Source organism: Medicago sativa, chromosome 7, assembly GCF_051527215.1.
Source record: "Medicago sativa cultivar Bolivia chromosome 7, Bolivia_mono, whole genome shotgun sequence".
Lineage (NCBI taxonomy): Eukaryota > Viridiplantae > Streptophyta > Magnoliopsida > Fabales > Fabaceae > Medicago > Medicago sativa.
In genome coordinates, this window is record NC_140755.1 from 16,153,150 (window position 1) to 16,174,329 (window position 21,180).

The 21,180-nt window shown below is 29.9% G+C and overlaps 1 protein-coding gene across 3 annotated transcripts; it reads left to right on the forward strand.

Moving 5' to 3' along the window:
• Positions 1-15,175: 15,175 nt before the first annotated feature.
• Positions 15,176-20,132, forward strand: LOC146904607 (F-box/FBD/LRR-repeat protein At3g26920-like). Of its 3 annotated transcripts, none has more exons than XM_085730862.1 (4): positions 15,176-15,352; positions 15,778-17,203; positions 18,349-18,498; positions 19,666-20,132. In XM_085730862.1, exons 2-4 carry the CDS (start codon positions 15,920-15,922, stop codon positions 19,717-19,719), a joined length of 1,488 nt encoding a protein of 495 aa, XP_085586988.1. In that variant the 5' UTR covers positions 15,176-15,352; positions 15,778-15,919; the 3' UTR covers positions 19,720-20,132. The 3 variants fall into 3 exon arrangements, with proteins under 3 accessions (XP_085586988.1, XP_085586986.1, XP_085586987.1); XM_085730860.1 differs by lacking the exon at positions 19,666-20,132 and adding an exon at positions 18,885-19,334; XM_085730861.1 differs by lacking the exon at positions 19,666-20,132 and adding an exon at positions 18,885-19,334 and having other exon boundaries at positions 15,781-17,203.
• The last annotated feature ends 1,048 nt before the right edge of the window (positions 20,133-21,180 follow it).

Below are 21,180 nucleotides of genomic sequence, written 5' to 3' on the forward strand. Positions count from 1 at the left end.
AATTATGGCTTACATTTCCACATATGATCCAAGAATAGGTGTTGATAAATATGTAAGTGAAGTGACCAATATACATAATGTTGTAGTGTTTTGGATGATGATTTGGCGTCAATTTCACTAATGAGCAATCCAACCCGTGATGATTACCTTCACGATTACTATTATCTTTTTGATATAAGAATAATAATACATAATAAAAGAGAGTAAAGATCTATTTTAGCCCATAAAAAAACTGGGCTATCCAATTTAATCCCAAACACAAAAACTTTATTCAATTATAAAAAGTAATTGGAACTTTTGTCAAAACAAAAACAAAAAATGAACAGTTAAGTCTTTAAAGTTGTGAAAATATAATTATGATTAGTTGAGTAACTAATGAAATCATAATTATATTTTAAAAAATTAATGTTACATTAATAATGAATAGTTTTCGGTCGAAACTGTTTGACAAAATAGAAAGCTTCCAATCGAAATGGAATTTTTTTTTAACATCACTAATGTAATATTATTTAAGCTATCAATATTTAAGATTCAAATTATAGAATAACAAAAAGCCAATACAATTATTGGCAAACAAATTTACTAAATCATATAGAAACTTTAGACAAGGACACCTACCACCTACCCTAAATTTTTGCTAGCAAAAAACAAAATCATATAAAAAAAAATTGATTTCACGTGAGAGAAATCAATTTCAATAATGTTAACTAATTTTATATTCACTTTTTAAAATAATATTAATATTTCAAAATTATTTTAAAGCAAATTATAATTATGAGATATTATTACCTGACAAAAAAATTGAAAAATTATTAAAATTATATAAAATAGTATATTTTTAAAGGAATGCGAATAATTATGCTAAACTTTTTTACACTTATTTAACGTCTTATTTTATCTTTATATCTGTCTTTTTGTAAATCACCAACTTATCAATATCTATCACTTCACTCTTTATTTCTTTCTCTCTTTAGTGGTTGGTTGAGGTTTGGGTGTCCAAAAATCATTTTCGTTTAATATATTGTGCAAGTGTAAAGCAAAAAGGAAAAATAATCAAGAGAAAAAAGAAGGTAAAAATAAATGAAAATTCTACTTCAATTGAAAATTGAACCCACCAACATAGTCAAATTTACAACATACATTTCTATGTAAGGAAATAAAAAAGTGGCTCGTCAATAGGCTGCTTGTTGTGTGTTTTAAATTAGTTTTGAGGCAACAACCCATCGATTTAAAATTAAAATTACATGCAGTTTAGATCGTTTTGTGTAGATTTTGTGTGGTTTTCTGTTTTTTTATCACATGTGTGGTTTTATTCTAGATTGGTTTGGATTTGAGTACCCCATAACTCGTCATTAGTGAAACAATCTGTGGAATTTGAGTACCCATAGCTCGGTTTGGACTTGAGTACCCATAGCTCGTCATTAAAAGAATGAAATTTCACTAAGAGAAACAATTCGAGAATGAACACACCCATCATGATCAAGTTTAATTCAAATCATTTTTTATTAACCTTTTTTTCTTTTATAATAGGTGAACAATACAAACCAAAGGTGAACAATACAAACCACACTCTATGATTCTGTCAACGAATTAATCTCGTAAATTAAACCAATTTTTGGTTTTGGAGCCTTTGAAAAAAATGAGAAAAAAAATGAAAATTGTTGAAACACAAAAAAATAGAAAATTTTGAAAGAACTTTGAATTCTTTGACTGAATGTCAAAGAAGTGGTGTGAGGTATGGTTAAATGGAAACCGATAGTTATAGAAAAACAATTCAAGCAAATCACCACTATTAATGTAAAGATGAAAAAATTAAGTATAATTTTTAATTTATTACTTCTTGTGCAAAATAAATATAAATATAAAATAGTATCAAGAATTTTTCAAGACACATGTGGCAAGTTTTAATTGCATGATTTATTTGTCCACTTCCTATTTTTCAGCCACACCTCCTTGAATTGTGGCAAATAGTGCATTGTGATTGGTTGCTTTTTATTCTTGAAGAATTCTTGATGTTTTTTTTTCTAGAGATATAGCATTGCTCATATAAAAATGCGTAAGTAATGACAACATTTTAAGAAAGTATATGAGTAAATTAAAATTAATTAAGTTCATTTTAATATCCTTCAAAAAAAGTTCATTCTTATCACTTCCTTTGGAAAAAAAAATTATTTTTATCACAATTGTTTTAACTTTTTTTTTCGATGAATAATATGTGACTTTTTTTTAAGCACTAAACATTTTTTTTAACAAATTGAAGCACTAAATAATATGAAATTAATTAGCGCCTTTTATGGTTCATGATTCCTTCATCGGGTTGATCTCAGAGATGTTATCAGACAATCTCGAAGCCATTGCAACACTTCCTTTTGTTAATACCAACAACAATATGTGAAAAAGAAAGAAAATGGCATATAAAATGATCAAATGAAACATGGACTTTTTATAGGCGGTAACTACTAAATTAATTATTATGTGAAGAAACTAAAAGAATAAACAAAAAATAAAAAGTCTGTTGCAATTCGATTGGCCGCCAAAGTAAATTGGACACTTGTCATACAACAATTGGATCGGCCAACAACATAATACGTCAATTATATAAAAAAACGGATGGACCTATATACGTTAATACGTTAATGTAGCATTTGATTGCAAATTAACTATTAATTAACTATTTCCTTTTATACATTGTACTACTACTACAACCTCATATTAATTAACTATTTCCAATCAAGAATACATATTCCTTTTATACATGGTACTAAAACCTCTCTCTAAAAAAAAATGGTACTACAACCTCATACTACAAAAAAAAAGTTACTATTTCCACTCATTTGACCAACTTAATTATGCCTTGAGTGCGGCAATACCATGATGGTGTACAAAATAACGGAAATAAAATAAAAAATAAGTTACTATATTGATCATTTGTTGACCAAATTAATTATGACTTGATTACCGCAATACCATGATGGTGTACAAAAAACGGAAATAAAAATAAAAATATGATAAAAACAAAAAAACATTTTTTGGTTAAAAAAAAAAATTGGAGTCCAAAGAGTGTAATTGCTAAAAAATAAAATGACACCACTAATTGCTATTTTTTTCTGATTCAAAATAGTGTATCCGTAGATGATATTTATCTCTTCTTCTCCAAGAAAAATTAGAAAATTATTTCTTTTAAGATAGGTAGGATATTAAAATATGGTTGAAAATTTAGTAGAAAAAGAAACTAATTTATTTGTCAGTTTGGTTTACAACTTAAAAACGATTTTTCCTATATTTTCGGAGATTAAAAAAATTCACAAAGATAATACAATAATTAAGTTATTTCCGAGTAATTATAAAAAACATCGGCTAACTAATATGTAAAATTTTAGAGTCAAAATTAGAGTGGAAAAGAAATAAAAACTTTAGTTTGGTCTGATCACATGCAAAGGTGGTTTTTTCTTTTTGTTCTAATCTTTTATAATAATTTAGTTTACGGTGATAAAGCAATAAAGTTCGATTTAAACGTTTAAATAAATGGAATGAATGTAATATAACCAAAATGTAATTAAGGCAACTTTCTTGATCAAAGGTAAAATGCATTGCAACAATTTATGTGTGAGAAGCATTAAATGCTAGAAGAAACATGAGACGCCACATGTACTATTGCCCGTAGAAGTAAGCTTTTGTATTATATAAAGATATTCAGTATATAATTTCAAGTAGCAATGAAACAAACAAATTAAATGACATACTTTTCCTTTTTTTTTCCTCTAAAAATAAAATAGACCAATAAATTGCCATCAACGTTCCTCATAAAATGAAGGCCTATAATTATGGGAAAATCTCATTTAAAGAAATAATCTCATTAAAAGAATACACCGTGCTTTTTTAGATAGACGAAATGACAATAGCCATTAGAAACTCAAACACGTATTTGGAGGAGCCAGAGTTTAAACCTTGATCACATTATTCCCTAACAATTTCAACATTTTTGCTAGTTAAGTTAAGACTTGTGGACTATACGGTGGTTTCTTTATTTGACAAAAGGAATAGATTTTTTTGTCAAAAAAAAGAACATTTTTTCTTGATGTAAAATAAAAAAGAACATATTCATATATGATACATACATCCTTGATCAATTAATGATCTTTTGAAAATAAACATGCCATGTGTACTTTAATTTTTTTGCAAGGAAAATGTTTATTAGATAAAGATATCAATTTTGATTATATTTACAAATGAACTATAGATTAACTTAATGCGTGCAAAGAAATCCAATGTTAAAGCAATTCAAATGTAGATATGAAATTGTTTATTTCATTAATGTAGGTATTCAATGGCAGAGATGTCATTGACATTAAGTTTATTTGAGGGGAATTGGATTCGGTTTTCTTAAGTAAGTTTTGAACCTAGTGAATGAAAAAAAAAACTATGAAGGCTTCACTAAATGTAGTTCACACCAATAATATGATTAAAATTGAAAGATACCTTAAAAGCATATACAAAGGAACTCCCCCACTTAGATCTCTACATATGTCACACACTAATAACATTTCTTTTTCCCTTCTTTCATTCACTTAATAATGTATTTCTCAATAATAACTAATGATATGACTATTCTTATCTATAATCTTGTATCATATTCTCACAAAAATAACATTCCTTCTTTCCTTCTTTTCTAAGATGCTTCAAGGAGTATATTTGGTTTATCACTTGTATCCAACATTCCTACAAAAAAAAAAATCACTAAATTTAATCAATGAATGCAACAAAATGACAAAAACCACAATTTATTAAGAAATTATGAACCAACAACATCTAGTGCATCATTTTGATGTGATTCAAAAATAATTAAAGGAACACTTGAGGGAGATGATATTTTTTATAATAAAGCTAAAAAAAACGTAAGTCAAAATGAAATAACAGATAAGGGTTGGAATGCAAATGCAAGAGAGATACTCATAGAAGTGCAAAACATGTGTAGTTCCGGCTTAAATCAATGGAAGACAATAACCAAATAAAATAAGAGAATTGAAAGAAATAAAACGACAATGAAACAAAGAGAGAAAAAAATAGAATTTTAGAGAAAACTTCCAATAATATGAATTATGGATCGAAAGTGTGTTGTGAAAAGTGTGAGAACTAAAACCAATATTTATAGTAAAAAACATCAAAATTAAAATAATCATTCCCTTGATTCATCATGATAAAGTGAAAAATAATATCGTACTTTAATGTTCATCAATTCATACATATGAAATTAGAAACAAAATTACCAAATTTCAAACCCATGATTTTCTCTTATTGATACTATTTATTTGACATTTACACACTTTTTTTTAGAGGGACATCTACACATCTTATTTTTTTTATCAAACACAGATATGTATTTTTTTATTTAAATCCAAACGTGTAACAAAAATAAATAGGCTAATTGTATAAATAAAATATTATTGGAAGCAATGTGAAAATAAAAAATATGACAAAATAACATCAAATTGTTGCAATATGATTGGTTTAAAAAAAGACATTGACACATGTCAATGTATTATTGGAGGAATATTTACAAATGACATGAATTAATTTTAATAATTTTTTAATTATTTCCGTCAATTCATCACTACAACTCGGTTATGGAAATTCCCTCAAAAAAAAAAAAACTCGGTTATGGAAATATCATTATAGGCTTAGGATTTTCTCACCAGTTAAGGCTAATTACACGTGAATCAAGCATACCATTGAATTCTAACTTTTTCCTTAAAAAAATACCATTGAATTCTAACTTTTTTCCTTAAAAAAAACAATGAATTGTGCGCATTTTTTTTGTTTTTTCTATCTATGAATCCTTACAATTCGGTTATGGAAATACAATTTGAGGCATAGAATTTCCACCGCAATTAAGGCAAATAAAACATATCAATGAATTCCAAATAATTTTTTGTTTTTTTTTTCAATGCATCCTTAGTAGTTAAGGCAAATAAACATCCCTTAAATTTTTTTTTTATTGTGACTATCAAATATCGTGGCGTCAAATTATAAGCTCGAACACTAAAAATTTTAAACAATGAAGCAACAATTTTATTTTATAAATACTAAAATTTTCCAATAACAAAACAACAATTTTTAAAGTCGATTATAATTGTCAATAGAATTTTTAATTGATTAGTCACAATAAGGACACAATGTTTACTGAAAAAAAAATCAAGAAACTCATTACCCTTTGGTTGCCAAAATTTTCGGTTAGCTCATCAGAGTAATTTCATATGTAAATTTTCGGTTGCAATCCTGATACATTAAATACTCCTCCAAATTTTAGCACATAACATTTTGGTGTGTATATGAAAGAAAATATTAAATACACCTTTCAATATAAAGTTGTCACGTGTACTATCAAAATAAAATAGGGGAAATGTTTATAATAGAGATAGAGATAGAGATTGTCTCACAATTCACAATATTATTATTATTATTAAAGTAAAACAATATTCATATTTTTAGCATAGGGATAAATATCAGCGTGGGTTAACCTTTTATTTTCAACGATATTTTTTATTTATTCTGCACGTATTTTCATGTTATAATTGAAATATCATATTATATAAAATAATCTCGTTAAAATTTCATTCCTTAATACCAACTATAAAATATATGATAACTAAACACTACATTACACGATTATACAAATAATATAATAATACAATATCATTGGTCTTTCAAAAAAAAACATTGAATTGTATCATTTCCATAAAAAAAACATATAATAACACAATATAATTGGTCTTCCAAAAAAAAAACATTGAATTATAACATTTCCATAAATAAAACATTAGAATAGAAGAAGATTAGAGCGCCACATGTCGTTAGTTGAATGAAACTTTAAAACCTTTAAAAATGGTGACACTTGTCAAGAAAAGAAGAGAAGAGGCCTTGGAATAGGTGGTAAATTTATATTATATAGATATCAAATAGAGGTAATTATGTAATTTAATATAATCGGGGCGGGTTCGGGGTGGGTACATGTGTCCCCATTACCCGCCCCACCCCCACCCTTTAAAATCAGGGAAAACCCAAACCCAGTCAAAGCGGATTTTCCCCGTCAAAATCGGGGTGGATTCGGGTTGGTACCCGCGAGTACGGGTTCTGTTGCCATGCCTAATTGTGGTTGTGATTTCACAATATTGGCAAGTTGTGTACAACACCCTGAAGTTGGTGTTGAAGACTTAGTCGAGACATGGTGACAGGTTCACTAATACATTCGCTCTTGCACATAGTATGGCCAATATAACCAAAACAAGACCCGCGCCTATTTTTTATGGTGAAATTTTTTGGAATCGATCCTATGAATTGGAAAGAAGACTTTGTAATTGTTTTTATTAGCTAGGATGGTTTTGTAGGATGGGATTTAATGTCTTTCGGCTGTGCTGTGTTTTTTTACAGTTCATCTAATACTTTACACCGATAGTCGTCCTAGTTGAGGTGAAGGTCAGGAAACTTGTTGGTCTTATGATATAAAATATGTTTGCTTTTTCATCTGGGATAATATATCATGGTTATATTTGTTTGCTATTAACTTTTCAGGTCGGGGGCTTAGGCAAACTTTAGCAATTCCATGAAAACTTTAATCTCAGTTGTTGCCCGAGCGAACAGCAAAGATAAAAGACAAAAGAAACACTTGGTTTTCAGATAAAAACGATAAAATGCAGATAGACATACACTTTACACAGACAGTTCTCATTTTTATTTATTCATCTACCTATATGCGAATGTTTCAATCGGTGCACCAGAGAAAAGTTTAATGGGTTTGAATTCCTAATATCATTTACAAGAAATGAATGTCTCGGTAGAATCTAGCCATACCATCAAGTAAACAATATTAAATCTTTTGGAAAGAAAAATATGAAGACATGAATGTAACTAGAAAGCTTCTGGCATACCAAGGGTGTGCAGAGCCGTTTTTCTAGCAATTCTACGCACCAGTCACTTTTGTTGGATAAACAAGAATTCACCTCATACGGAAGAAGTTTGAATGAAGTTTTGTACCTTGGAACCACAGCAGGTAACTGGTCTGCATCAACGGGTAAAGGTTCACAACATGTCCAATCTTTGAAGGGCAGCAAACCCAATTCATCTAATAAAAGGTTGAGTTCGATCAATTCCATCAATTCTTCTTCACTCAAATCGTTCAGATACTTTGCAGATTCTTTATTGTGAAGTACAACCTTATTTGGAAAACCAGCTTAATTAAGCGTTTATAGCATAAGTGCTTGTCATATAATACAACTCGGTTTGTAAGAGTATAAGTTGCTTGTCATATAAGTTGGAAAATGTTATCTCAGTTTCAGTTCAAGGTACATAGCATTATAATTCAGCTTTGCAACACCTGAATTTTCTATTTGTTTCAAATTTTACTTCAAATATTCATTATCTATCAGTTGCGTTGTAGTTTGATGTTATTAGCTTTTATGGAGAGATGGTTAATTCGAGTGAAGATGTATTGATTATTGTTTATTGCATGCACTGGGTTGGATTTAGATTTCCCTTCTGTATTTGGATTTGTACATCAAATTGTGATTGTACACATTGTAAATACATGAATTCTCTTCTGTATTTGGATTTGTACATCAAATTGTTATTACCTGATTGTTATGGATGCTCTAATGTTCAGATTCGAGAATACTTCATAACTCCATTCAATATGTTAGAGAACTAATTAGTTGTCAAAAGCAATGTGTTTCGTAAACACCTTTTTGGTTGATCACCATAACACTTTTGGCTTGTTAAGATTGTTGTAGGTCGCCCTGTTAGTTATTTTCGTCTAATTTTCATGAGCAGCATTTCGGAACATTGATGATTTCGATAGCTATCAAATTATCATAGCTAATGGAGTATTATTGGGATGATTAACTTCTCATTTTTTTCTGCCATATTGTTCTGTGTGGACTAGTTCGTCTGCCAATATTACTCAGGCTTGATAATATAGCTGACTCAATAACTGCTCTTGTAGAAAAATAATATCTATGGTATGTATATTTACAAGTTATGAATCAAGTATAAGCATTAATGTATTTTCCATTTGTTTATATTCTTGAATTATAGCGTATGTAATAGTTCTGTTTGAAATAATTATAATGTATCATTTAATCAATTCTAATTTATTAGCAGAAGAATAATTTGGTTGGGTGATCTGAATTACTGTATCAACTTGTCATATGAAAAAACAACAGATCTTGTCTCAAAAAAATAGTAGTCAAAATTGGTTGAGAAAGACCAATGTAATCCTAAATGTAGAACCTTCCATATTGAATTTTAATTGATATCTTACTCTCTTTTTTTTGAAAGATTAATTGATATCTTACTAATGATGAGTAATAAGAAAAAGTCATTAAGAAATATATGTTCCATCACTTAATAAAACTAAAAGATAAGAGCTTTACTTGAATCATAACACAAGTAGAAACTTCTCATGTAAATAAAATGCTATATTGATATTTATTTATCCTTTGTACAACTTAGATAATAGTGTTTAAGTGCAAAATTCTCTCTATATTTATCCACTTAGATGAGATGACATATGTCTCTTCTAACTTAAACAAGGTCTCGAGTTCGAATATAAGTTAGGGCATGCAACAACCCTTGGGAGAGTATGTTGCCCATTTAAATTTCACAAAACTCGAGGGATTAGTCTCCACAGTTGCGTGCGGATGATACTTGTTTGACAACAAAAAATATAAGTTATTAAAGCTAGCTAGTTGATAGATTGGCTGTATGTGTAAATTCTGAAGCTAACTCAATTTCAGTTCAAGGTACGTAGCTTCATTGTATGATGTATAAATAGCAATACGTGAATGAGAAATAAAGAAGTGAAGTGTTAATTGAACTCTCTTTGATCTCTATCAAAAACTCTCTCAATTTTCTCTCCTTTTTCTCTCTTTTCTGTTTTTCTGTTTTCTTCTTCTTCTTCTTCTTCTCTAATAAACATACATAAGTGACTGAATGTGCAAAAGTGAATTGCACCAATATCAGTAAATGTGTAAAAGTGAATTTGCTCTAACAATCTCGACCGAGCCACCATTATCACTACCTACCTCACGCCATTGGCTAGTTATCTGTTGTTTGTATTTTTTGGTTAGATGGATGCAAAAAGAGCTAACAAAGTAATGTGAATTGTGCTCCCTGAATCATATCTTGGTGACCACCTTTTGCCAAAAACTTGTGATCGACCGATATTTGGGAAGGTGAAGAAGTGCAAAGATTGATGCAATGTTCGAGTTCTCTTCACAATTTTGTAATATCGACATTGCATATTTCTGAAAGTGAAGATGTGATATCTCACTCACAGATGCTACCATGATATCCCATTGGAGTAGGCAAAGAACCTACACGACAGAGGTTCTACGTCACGATCACGAATCACCAAGACATTGTGTATCCAACATGCCAAGGAAGGAAATAAATGTCTTTTCAAAAGGGTATCAGTATCTTCTAAAAAAATCTTCAAGGCTTTTTTGTAAAAACCAATGTTACATCCTTCCAATTAAGGTCTTTTGTTTTGTTGACAAGAAATTTAATTATGTACTGTTTTGTTATTGATTCTTGATTATAGGTTTTTTATTTTCCACTTGAATTGAAGATGATAAAACTCATGATGATAGCTAGGAATACAAATCTTGGGACAGTTCTATCTACATTCATGAGTTTCCTACTACTCCTTAATACTATTACTATAACTATGTTTTTTTTATAAGAAGAAGAAGAAAATTAGAAAAGATTTAAAAAGTAGAGAATATGGAGAGGAAGAAAGAGAAAATATATATATAGTAAAGAAGGCGGATTTAATTTAATTGTTAGTCTGATTTGTTATATTCGTCATTAGTGAATTTAATTTAATTTTGTAGGATATTTGGAAATGAGCAGATGCATATCTTCTCTTCCGTGTATAGAAGAAGGGTCATGGAAAGATATTGTTTCTTCGGTTTATTTCTAAAGTTCAATGTTTTCTTTTGTTTTTGTTATTGCCATGCATGTTCTTTGTTGTTTCCATTATTAACAAACAAATATCGGTATCTACATTTTAATTTACACGGGTAAGGACATTCTTCTTCCTTGGATTTGGTAATCCTACTCACTCTCTCTAATATACAATACAGGACAGGACACACTTGGTAATTAAATACATCGCCACATTTTATTTTATTTTATTAAAAAAACTAATAATAGAATTAGAAGAATATAGGAGGACTGACCCGCTACCTTCAATATTTCTACTTCTAATCTCTAATATTTTGTCATCTTAAATTGAATTTGGAGTTTATGTTTTGTCGAAGCAGCAGTCATGGTATTGTTCTTATTCAATTTATTTTTGTTTTATCAAACTTAAGAGACTAATGCTAAAATTAATTTATTTGTTTGACAGATTATTTTTAATTTCAGATTTTGTTCATCATTTTAAATTTTAAATCAATGGTCACGTGATGAAGATGAGATTTTAGAGAAAACGTCAAATTTAGGGAGTTATTTGATTTAAGTGCCAATTTGTGTGTTTGTTTTTGTTTATCTTTTAGTCTAACATGATTTTTATTTTTTTCATCTTATTTGAAAGTAGTTCGGGTACCAAATATTTAGCAAAAATTGTTAAGAGATTGTGATTGTTAAAAACAATAATTAGAGCTATTGAAAAACAAAATTAATTTTTTTTTAAAAAAAAAAAAAAAGCAAAAGGACAAAACTAAATTGATGTTGTTTGATTTATTTAATTTTTCTTTTGATAAATTTTCATCGTTTTTTTTTTTTTTTTTGTGTGTGTTTGTTTTTAGGAAGGCCAAGTCTTTTTATCATGTGCTACAAGAACAATTTAAAGAAAAAGAGAGAATGAGATGGGCTATAGAATTTTAGTGATTTGGTTGAAGGGCATGGGGAACAACGATGGTAATGATAAGTTTCGTAAGGAAAGAAATATGGTGAATTCACTCTTAAAAGTTTTCATTTTTATCTTTAATTTCACTGTCATATATATGAGACGAATTGATTTTACAATTTTATATCCGATTTACCTTTTTGATTGTGGGTTAGAACTTATAATTACAAACACCACACCAAATATACACGGTTACATAACTTCTTTTCCAACTTTGCAGTTTACACATAAACCAAAAGGAAAATCAAATATGAAACTTGATGGTAATGTAATTTGTGATCTGTTTATTTGCTTCAAAGTTTCTAACTTCTTCTCACACACTTTTCTGTACATAATGTTTGAACTTTAAACTTCAATACTTAATATTTTCTTTTAATGTTGATGCCAAACTCAAATGGTCATCTTCTCCACCACTAAATACAATGATTTCTAATTATTTAGTTTTTTACTATGACTCGATTTCTTTATTTTCTAATTCTTTCCTGAAATTCTTCTCACACGCTTCTTTCTTTTATCATTCATTCAATTCAGATTTTATAGATTTACAAATGCTCTTGCGGTCAAGATGAACTTACACAACACTAAGTGTTATTGAATGTTCAATGGTACATGCTTTCATTTACCTTTTTTTTCCTTGGGTTTCAGCTTCATTGCAAAAGTCAATTAATTTGCGATTTTATTGATCAATTTTTGTTTCTAATATATCCATCATTTTTTGTCTTTCATTTTGATTATTTTTTTTAGGAAATGTGGCAGGCCTTCATTAAGAAATCAATATTAAAAGTGTAATGAGATAGGTATCTTGGCATAAGGGGTACTGAGGGAAGACAATCACATGAGATCGGGGTTGATTACTTGATTCGTACAAAGGGATGTAATGTATGTTTTTATGGTGGAGATTCAATAGTTTTTCTATGTTTGGTTTTTATTTAACCTATTCGACGCTTATTAGCAAATTTATATTCCATCCTTTTCTTGCTAAAATTGATTTTAAACTTTAATTTTCGTTTCTATATTTTGGTAACTTGGGGTTGGTTTGTTGTACTTGGTTTTATTAGTGTCTTATTGAGTCATGAATGAATGCATTCAAATTTTCATTAGTATGTACTTTAGCCTCTTCAATACCAAAACAAAAAAAAAGTTCTAAATGCATTTAGGCCCTTTAACTTTTAAAAATTGCGATTTTGACTTCCAAATAAAAAAAAAACAATTTAGTCCCCTAAATACAAAAGGTTGCAAAATTGCTGAGAAGACATCACGTGTCTCTAAAGAAGGGGCCATAATTGCTATTTTTTAAAGATAAGAGTTCAAAAGTGCATTTTTTAAAAAGATTGAGAGCCAAAATTGCTATTTTTTTTTATTTCGCAACGTTTTGGAAGTTAGGTGGCTAAATTGCTATTTATTTTATTAGGAAGTCAAAATTGCAACTTTTTAAAAGTTAACAGGTCAAAAATGCATTTAAGCCAAAAAAATAAATAAATAGTGTATATATATGTTAGCGCAATACCAAAAGCAAAAAGAGAGGATAGAACCGCAATAAGAGATCATTCATCAGGTTTTTATTTCTTATATCATAAGTTTTATATATTCCTCTTCTACATGGTGTTAAATAAATTATATTTGTAAAATTCAAGTATTTTCATAGTCAAGTAAGTTCTATACTATATATCTATATATACGCGCACACACAAAAACAAACATAGTCAGGTACTTTCATACTTTAGCGCAAAAGAAAAAGGGAAGATAAAAAGGGAACCAATATCTACATAGTTCTGTAGATATTAAATTATACAAAAAATAGTAAATATATTGTATACATAAGTTATCGCCATATCCAAACAAAAGGGGGGATTAAAGGACACCAATAAATCTCTATTCACCAGGTTTGTGGTTCTTATATTTGTGAATAACAAACTTATACAAAAAAAAGTGAAGTATATACATACGAAAAAGCACACAGACTGGCCACTAGTAAATAAATAAATTAAAAAATAATATTTTTTAAAACCCAGGATTTTTATTTTTAAAATCATCCTCTTCTTCATATCTTTATCTGCATCATCATAGTTCTTCATACATTCATCATAAAAAAAAAAATCCAAAATTCTCCCTAAATTCTCCCTCCACCTTTTAACACATCCTTCTCACTTTACATATCAAATATTTCATTTAGATTTTGATTTTGATAGCAAAAATAGAAGAAATTCTAAAGTTTTATGGAGCTTGTAACCGCAATGGATCTTTCACTCACTGCAATTATAGCACTTTTTATTTCCTACATCGTTGCAAAACTTGTCTCCTTAGCAACCACCAACATAAAACTTCACTCACTGCAACCACCCACCGGTTCTTCAACAATTCACGGTTCAAACACCTCAAACCGAAAGCCGAGTTCGTTTTATTAAACCGGTTCAACTTACAACAACAACAAATATAGAAACAAACAGAACAAAACACAACCGATGTTAGGGTTGTTTCCGGTTCCAACGTCGTCGCGGAGTTGCCACTGGCAAAGGTCACCAAAAGCTCGACGTACACCCTAGGTCGGCTAACTGTTTCTTCCTAATGGGATTTCATGGTTTAGGCATAGATTTGTACAGCCAATTCTGAAAATTCGCATTCGTATCGGTAAAAGGTGCCATTGTTGAAGAATTTAACCAACTCCCTGTGGATCGATACTTTCAAAAACAAAACACTGTTGTTAGGGAGAATTCAAAACCAAATCTTTCATCTAATCATTCGTAAAAGTTAGTCAGAATTTAACCAACTCCCTGTGGATCGATACTCTTTATTACTACAGCGGTAAACCGTGCACTTGCGGATTCACCTATCAGGGGGAGGAGTCGGTTGCCATTTTCTAGCTCAATTCGGACAAGTTTTTCTCTATCATATCCTCTTTTTCACGGATTGGTATTTCTTGGGCAGATCCTAATAGTTTATCTCGAAAAGAAGGCTTGGTTATCGTTGGCTTATGGGGGTCGAGTGGTTTCTTTGTTAGAGAAGACAAATTCATAGCTCATTCTCTCTCTAAATTTTCTCTTTCTTTACGTTAAAACTAGATAATCTTTTCTCATTTTAGATAATTATTTGAACCTATATTGAGTAATAAAAATTAAATCTAATTGTATACAATTATTAAAAAAATTATTTTTGGTTTTGAAAATCACTTTAAAATTAAAAAATGAAATGCACTTATTAAAGTTATTTTTTAATTTTGTCACAAAAAAAGAGTTTTTTTCATTCATTCATTTTAATATAATAGCCGTCACTATCTAGAAAAAGAAAACCTAACTCTCCATCCATCCAAGCCGTCACTATCAAGCCTCTCGATCCTCAACTAACTTCCCGTCCTCTCGTCCCAGAACAGAACACAACTGACTTCTAGATCCAAAACTCGGAACGAAGCTTCACAATCAGCGTTTTCTCTAAAGTCCGTTCATCTACCCGGTAAGTGCCTGGATCTGTTGTTTTGTAACATGCGGGAATTTTATGCTATGATTTATTTGGTATAACTAAAGCTTTTAGCTTGATACGACACTACCTTGTATGCTATATATATATATATATATATATATATATATATATATATATATATATATATATATATATATATATATATTTGTTAAGAATTACAACCTCTGTTGTCAATAGCGGCCGCTCCCGGCGCTATCGCAGCGTGGAGCGGCAAAAAATGAACCACCGCGGCAAAAAATGAAATATAGTTCCGTTTGATTGGTTATGCTATTTTTGTGAAAGAAAAAAAAAACTAAATATTAGTAAGAGTACTCCTAAAAAAATGAAGTATAGTTCCGTTGGATTGATTATGCTATTAATTCTAATGCTTGTGCGTGTGTGTTCATTATCGTGTGCAGCAGCAATGAAGAGGTGTGAAAATCTCAAGAGTGAGTTGCCTGATTGTATTGTATCTTACATCTTTTCCAAGTTAAGTATGAAAGATTTGGTAAAAATCCATGCGGGAGGGAATTTTATTTATGCTATGATTTATTTGCAGCAATGAAGAGGTGTGAAAATCTCAAGAGTGAGACTGAGTTGCCTGATTGTATTGTATCTTACATCTTTTCCAAGTTAAGTATGAAAGATTTGGTAAAAACTAGCACATTGTCGAAACAATGGCTTCACGAATGGGGTTTCAGGACAGACCTCAACTTTGATCTCCAAAACATGTTTGACTATAATACAATTCAAGAGTTGCCAAAAAACTTTCGACTCTTTCAACTCGTCCAATCTCAATTTGCCACAATATTGGATCAATTCATGATGCATTACCAAGGTCCCATGATCCATTCTATCCGAGTAAATTTTCCATTAGGTGACCAACATAGGGATGTCATTGACAAATTGATTTCCAAAGGAATTGCTAAGGGTGCCAAACGTATTGAACTGCTATTCTCGAATGAAACTAATTTTATTTTGGAAATTGAGCCATACAAATTTCCCTTTGCTCTCTTATCTGACACATACTCTCTCACACATCTGCACCTAGAGAAATGCCTCCTAGTAGCACCAATGGACTTCTCTGGATTCAAGAATTTGAGAACTCTTGTGTTGCATATAATTGATGTGAATCAAGATATGTTTCGGGGCCTATTTTCCAACTGCATCCATCTTCAAGACTTCACCCTTGATGACTGTAACTTCATCTCTGACATACAAATAACCAGTTCAACATTGTTTCATTTGAACATTGTTAACTGTGGGATTAGCATTCAGGATAGGAAGAAAATATACATCTCTGCACCAAATCTCTCATCCTTTCAGTATTCTAGTATTGATTTTGAAGAACACCCAATAAAAATTGAGGCTCATATGTTGTCCAAATTTAGCTTCACCGGTCGTAAACTTTTTAGAATTTTTAAACCGGTTGGATTTTCTGGATTAAAAAATGTGACAACAATTGTGTTGGATGGACTTCTTGAATGTTTATCTGAATTCATTGTGCCTAACTTGTTTTCTAAATGTTACCAACTTGAGGATGTCACCTTCAAGAATTGCAGAATCATTCATAATTTGACTATTAAAAGCCGAAAGCTGCGTCATTTGAAAATAATTGACTGTGGCTATAAACATCTCACTCCAGATGAGATAACTGTTGTTGCATTGAATCTCTCATCCTTTGAATATAGTGGCTACACAAGGAAACTTCATGTTAAAGCTCCAAGGTTATTGAAGGTTTTTTGGAATGCAACTAAGGAAGAAAGATATCCACATCATCTCTTTGGTGCAATTCCAAGATCACGTCATGTCGAGAATTTAGCTATGATCATGATGCCTTCACAGGTGAGTCAGTCAAAACCTACTTATGTTTATTGTTTATATGCATGTTGTCAACCTTTGATAGTGGCGCGTAACATTTTGTCCCAAAATCGACATAGTGGTATATTGCATTGTGGCACTGCTTCCATTCGAATATATAGGCATGTTTGGATTGGTTTATTTGAGCTTATCTACTGGCATAAGTTTTACGAGACTGTTTGTGAGAACCTATGAAAACAACTTATGACAATTTTTATGAGCTTTCTCTAATATAACTTATAAAAATAGCTTATAACATATACACAAACAATTTAACTTTATTTTATCTATTTCTATAAAAATAGCTTATGTGTAAGTGTTTATCATGACAAGTGCTTGTGCTATAAGCTGCATACTGTTTATCCAAACATACATATGTTTAAATGCTCTTTTGGAATCCTTTTTTTTTTTTTTTTTTTTTTTTTTTTGTAAAAATTTAAATGAAGTTTTAGTCCTCCATAATTATAAAAACCCATAATTTTTTTTTTGAAACCCACAAATTTATATCAACTTCTTTTGAACCTAAAAAAAACTAAATCTGAAAAAACACAAACCTTAACCCCCAATCCAGATGCAAATTTTTTGGAATAATATTCTTCTGGTTGTGGATAAGAATTGATTCATGATGAAATTGTTTTGATTGTAGAGATGCAACCATTACCTACAAACGCCTAACAAACACAGAGGGAAAGAGAGAATCGGAAGTCTAGAGTTGGGTTTTTTTAGATATGTTTTTTTTTTCCTTCAAATTTGGGTCTTGCAATGAGCCTTCACATTACTGTTTCATTGCTGCAACAAAGTGATGGATTTTGGTGAGAACTGAAATTCTCAATCCCAACATGGCAATACAACCGAGTGGCAATGTCTGGGGTGATGATACTGGGTTTTAAGAGAATGATGTGTTTTTGTTTTTATGTTTCTTCTAATTCTCTAATGCTCTTTTATTCGTGTTCTTAGTTTTCTCTTGTTTTCATTGCATTGCATTCAACATACTCAGAAGTCATGTTGCATCTTTCGCCACAAGCTTTTTCTTATTTTTTTTTTCTGCTATTGGTTGCCTTGGTTTCTTTTAATTAATCGTGTCATTAGTTTTTTTTTTAATTTACTTTAAATATTACTGGTGTAAACAGATAGCGAACTTAACGAAGGTCTTGGTTCAATTTCAAAACCTTCAACAATTGGAGTTATTAATCGAGGGAGCATCTGATCCTAATATGGACTACTTTTGGATTTTAGATATTATAATGGCTTCTCAGCATCTCAGAAAACTTTCTCTAACGGTAAGTTATTCAAACTTTTATTTTTTAGGATTTTCATTTTATAAAAAGTTATAACCTATTTTTTTATGGATATTAGTTTTTTCAATAGTTATATCTAAATATTATGAAATTATAAATTTTGTTTACCTTATTTAATGTTCACAATGTGTTTTTTTACATATATCAAGAAATTTACAAATTAAAACTTATTTACTTTAAAGAGTTCCACTTCGGATAAACGATGACCTGAACATGTGTTTATAAGTCGGGGGAATCTTCACCGCACAATCCAGTTTTGTGGGGTTCTGTTAGGCCCAGCCATGATTTTTAAGAGTTGGTATATGTCTGATGGAATTTTAAAAAATTTATATATGTAAAATCATGATATCTGTATTTTCAATTTTCAGATTAGAAATTCACATGTGGATGGATCTCATAGGCAAAGAAGAGAACATGGAAAGTTTTTTCATAATCATTTGAAATATGTCGAGTTACGTGGTTGTGTTTGCACCATGGATGTGATTGAGTTAGCCAGTCATCTATTGAGGAATGTGAATTCACTCAAGCAAATTACTTTCAGTTCTTGTGACAAATTCTATATAGGTGCCGAAAGATGGACTAAAACCTCAAAATATTGTTGCTATGATCGTAACCTTATTCATGAGGTGCTTAAAGATGAAGTAGATGAACAATGCCAACTTATAACTTTGTAGTGTTATTTTATTTATTATACTGTTATTATCAGTTAATTCATTGCGATAAACATTGAATAATTTATTTTGATATGAATTATATTAACTATCTTTTTAGTTATTTTATTTATAATGGCGAGAACTACCATTATTGTTGTGATTGAATTCAAATTTTACACTCTCATTTTGCGAGTTTTCCTGTCCTAATGGCGAGTACTTGCTATTACGGGTCACTTTAGCTTCTCCCATCATGGGAAAATTAATAAGTTTTCCCACCATAACCTGGTGGCATTTACCATAGGAAGGGTGATTCCTTTCCCACCATGGAAAAGGTGATGTTTTGACCATTGATATATTAATAAAAAAATCCAATGGTTGAGATGGATTACCTGCAACTTATTGTCAACTTTTTGGTTTTAAAAATTGTACAAAATTGTGACCCCACATTGTAAGGTTAAATCTTATTTTATTCACAACTCTTCTTTTCTTTCATCAGAACAACGACCACCGTCTTGCAAAAACTTCGATCCACCACCACCCTTCTCTCTGATGACTCTGCTCAGATCATCTTAGACCCATATCACGAATTTGTTTAGAGAAGAAGATATGGAAGAAGCAAGTTTGGGTTTTCCAGATTTTGATTTCTTTATTTCCGGTTGCTATTGGACTTTATGGCAAATGAAGCTTGGATTTGATATGGAGCTTGGATTTTAAAAGTGTTCTTAATGTTTGCAGTGGAATGGAATGAATATAAATGGGGACCCTATAAGGAAGAAGAAGAAGTTCAGATGTATTTTGGTGTGTTACTGCATAAGCATTTGTGAAAGATGTAATTTTGGAATTGTAATTAGATTTAAGTAATATATACTAGGAATTCAACCCGTGCGTTGCACGGGTTCGTTAAAACACGGTTAAATAATGTTATAGGTTTTTTAATAAAAAAATTATTTTTTTAAAGTAATCATCTTTAAGAGTATTTCATCCGTTTGTTACAGTTTTTTCAAAAAATCAGAATCTAAAACACCTTCAAATAAGAATATGCTAAAAGCTTTTTTTTTTAAAAATAGAAATTTTTTATAGGTGAGAAAAAATATGGATTCAAAGATTGAAGTAATTTGGAAAAAAAAAATCGCTTTTATATAGTTGCATCAAAACAAACTATATTTTTTGTTTGAAGGAAAAACAAACTATATTATTTGTTTAAAAAAATTGATTTTTATTAGGATAAACAAAGGCAAAATAGGTTTTGATTTTTCATAAAATCTCTATAAAATAATATTTTATGGCAAAATTATTTTTATTTTAATCCGTATTAAACGGGCCCTTTATTTCACTAAAAAACGGTAATACTGTTTAAAAATTAAAAATAGTCTGACCAAAAAAGGAAAGAAAACCCCAAATTTAATGGAATCATCTTGAGTGGCGGATCTTGCCAAAAAAATTAGAGGGAGGGACAAATACTAACTAAAACATTTTCTCAAAAAAAAAAAACTAAAATATTATAATTATTTTTTTATCATGAGGTAGTTCAAACTATAAATATTACTACTTCCGTCCCTAATTATAGGGTACTTTTGGAAAAATAACGGGAATTAAGAAAATTAAAATTGATAATAAATTTGTTTGTAATTATTATTGTTTTAATAAGTTTGTCCTTTAAGAGAGAGTCAGTGTGTGTTTTCAATGTAGTATTTAATGTTGATTGAAGAAAAAGATATAAAATAAATTGGGGTATGTTGGTAAAGAATTAATCAATGTACTTGGAAATAGAAAAAGATTCTTATAAAAGAGACAAAAAAATCAATGCGTACATAATAATGTACATCTTATTTACTAAAGCTTAACCCGTAAAGCTAAACCTAAACCTAATTTTTTCCCCCCATTTTTTCCTCCACTTTTCTAAGCCATTGGATCTTGCGCATTTAGGCGCCATTCAATTTTAGCCATCGATCATATTTCATATTTATCTCTTCTATTTTCCGAAACAACTATTTCATATTTATCTCTTCTA

What these genes read in the sequence shown, in the direction of transcription:
- LOC146904607 (XM_085730860.1), top strand. Translation starts at nt 15,920, where the DNA reads ATGAAGAGGTGTGAAAATCTCAAGAGTGAGACTGAGTTGCCTGATTGT. An exon ending in TGATCATGATGCCTTCACAG is followed by an intron (nt 17,204 to 18,348) that starts GTGAGTCAGTCA and finishes TGGTGTAAACAG; the next exon opens with ATAGCGAACTTAACGAAGGT. An exon ending in TCAGAAAACTTTCTCTAACG is followed by an intron (nt 18,499 to 18,884) that starts GTAAGTTATTCA and finishes TTCAATTTTCAG; the next exon opens with ATTAGAAATTCACATGTGGA.